The sequence below is a fragment of the Nicotiana attenuata genome, chromosome 3 (assembly GCF_001879085.1).
Source record: "Nicotiana attenuata strain UT chromosome 3, NIATTr2, whole genome shotgun sequence".
Classification (NCBI taxonomy): Eukaryota; Viridiplantae; Streptophyta; class Magnoliopsida; order Solanales; family Solanaceae; genus Nicotiana; species Nicotiana attenuata.
This window is the reverse complement of record NC_031991.1, coordinates 47,199,028-47,201,608: the sequence shown is the minus strand read 5'-3', so window position 1 is coordinate 47,201,608 and position 2,581 is coordinate 47,199,028. Positions and strand designations below refer to the sequence as shown.

General features: G+C 45.1%; 1 protein-coding gene across 1 annotated transcript; it reads left to right on the top strand.

Annotated features, from left to right (window-relative positions):
* LOC109224334 lies at window positions 478-2,364 on the top strand. The gene is made up of 3 exons (XM_019388919.1): window positions 478-551; window positions 1,839-2,070; window positions 2,167-2,364. Exons 1-3 carry the CDS (start codon window positions 478-480, stop codon window positions 2,362-2,364), a joined length of 504 nt encoding a protein of 167 aa, XP_019244464.1.

The window sequence follows — 2,581 nt, the reverse complement described above, 5'->3', positions numbered from 1 at the left end:
AGAGTCCACTTCTTGGAACATCTAGCCGTGCAAGTCACTAGCTCGGGGCAGAGTACCACGTCGAGCCGGGGTATGAAGGTGAGCAACGATGTGTAATCCGAGCCCCCTTGTGAGCAGCGGTATGTAATCCGAAAGAGCTTTTTCGCGACCAATAAAAGTTGACCCCCGTATATCATCATCTCGGGCCAACAACAACAACAACAGCGAACATAACAACAACCACAGCAGCGACGGGACAACATGGTCATGATCAACAAAGAGAAGCTCTGGCAAGAGGCCACAACACAACCTACGGGAGCTCTGCCTAACGGCCTTGAGGCCATGAGCCCCAAACATTATTTCCAAGGATAAAGCATGATGACAAGAAGAAATGGGCAAATGAGCCAACTAAGGTATTGGGATAGAAAAAACAATGCCAAGGCACCCCCATTTATAGGGGGTAACGACACGGTCATCGAGGCTTTGGAAGATTGACCGATGGACGCAATTACTGCGTTCTTGAAGAACCGAATCGATGGTGGTACATTCACCTTCGAGAACGGGAATCGGAAGTGCATTGAATGATGTCAAAATGCACAAGTCCATGAGACACCCCGGTTGCCACAAAAGCTTGCCACAGGTCACATCATTGGCGTGACGTCACCATAAGAAGATCGAGGAGTCAGGTGTCAGAATCATTTCCCATCGCTTTGTTCTGGGAAACGTGAAGACTATCTGTATGCGGCAAAATCAGAGGACTTAATTTCTCGCTATCAAGCCATTTTGGAAGAATGCCTCGAGGCCTCGAGGACGTGGAGCCATGACCGAGTCCCCTCCCTCGGGGCTTGTCGAGGCCCGACTCGAAGAAGACAGAGGTCAAGGCTATAATAGAAGGGGAAGTTCCCAAGACACACGGCTAAGTCTGACAGAGATGGCCTATCCAGAGCCTACACTAAAGCGTCGCATCTAGCCGTCCCATGTCCATACTTTACAGCTAATGCATGTTGTACTATAGCTGGGTTCCCCTCCTATATAAAGGGAATCCACACTACTTTGTAAGGGGCTGATGTTGCTCCAACTATTCTCCACCATATCAATAATATCTCTCTTTTTTTATCTAACTTACTCGCTCAAAGCTACCTTTGGCATTTATTACTTTCTTGCTTGTTCTTCATTGCTTGGTATTGGCCATAATGAGCCTTGCTTGATTATACTCTAACTGTTGCCCCATTCCTGACTACCCCCGATAGCTCGAGATCGAGCCCAAATATTAGCCTCGAGGTCCTCCATTGACCGGTTCGAAACAAGGGCAGCAAGCCCCTCAGTTCCATTATTGCCCTGTTTTAGCTTGTATTTTATCGTCAAACTTCATGTTCTTAGCACCATCTGTTCTAACAACTAGCATAAAAATAGATCACGTATTTTTAGAATCTCATTTACAAATTTAATTGTCGTTATCATTTTCACGGTAAACAACTACCACGCACTCCGTGCAAGTTTGATTCAATTTGGGTAATTATGGACCGACTCATGAAATCAGCACACTTCTTGCCAGTCAAATCTACCAACACATCGGAATAATGTACTCAGTTGTATATCAAGGAAATAGTAAGGTTGCATGGCACCCCAGTTTCTATCAGTTATGATCGAGGGGCACAATTCACAGCTAACTTTTGGAAGACATTTCAGCAAGGTTTGGGTACTTAGGTGAATCTTAGTACAACCTTTCATCTAATGACTGACTGGCAGGCAGAGCGCAGTATTCAGGCGCCTGAGGATATGTGGCATGCCTGTGTTCTTGACTTCAAGGGTAGCTGGGATGATCATTTGCCACTCATAGAATTTGCCTACAATAACAGTTATCACGCTAGTATTCAGATGGAACCACTCGAGGCTTCATATGGTAGGAGATGTAGATCTCCCATTGGGTGGTTCGAGATTGGGGAAGCTGGATTGATAGGACCATGCCTCGTGCATCAGGCTATGGAGAAGGTCAAGGTCATTGAGGAGCGGTTGAAAACTACTCAAAGGTGTCAGAATTCCTATTCGGATGTTCGTTGTAGGGATTTGGAGTTCAAAGAAAATGATTGGGTATTCTTGAAGGTCTTCCCTATGAAGGGTATAATGCGGTTTGGAAAGAAAGGGAAATTGAGCCAGAGGTATGTCGGACCGTATAGAATCACTCAGAGAATTGGCCAGGCGGCTTACAAGCTTGAACTACCCCCAGAGATGTCTTTAGTGCACCCGGTGTTTCAAGTATCCATGTCGAAGAAGGTGGTTGGAGATCCGTCACTTATTGTCCTAACTGAGTCTGTTCAGGTTGACAAGGAACTGACTTATGAAGAGATTCCAGTTGCCATTCTTGATAGGCAAGTCCGTAAATAGAGGAACAAAGAAACTGCCTCTGTGAACGTTCTATGGCGGAACCAGCAGGTTGAAGAGGCCACTTGGGAGGCCGAGGAAGAAGTGAAGAAGAAATAGCCTTATTTGTTTGAATAGCCATGTATTTATAAAGTTTTGTTCTATGAAGATGGTAAGAGTTACCTTCTATGAATTATATTTAACTTGTACAGTTATGCAAATGGTATTCCTTTTTGGTAAT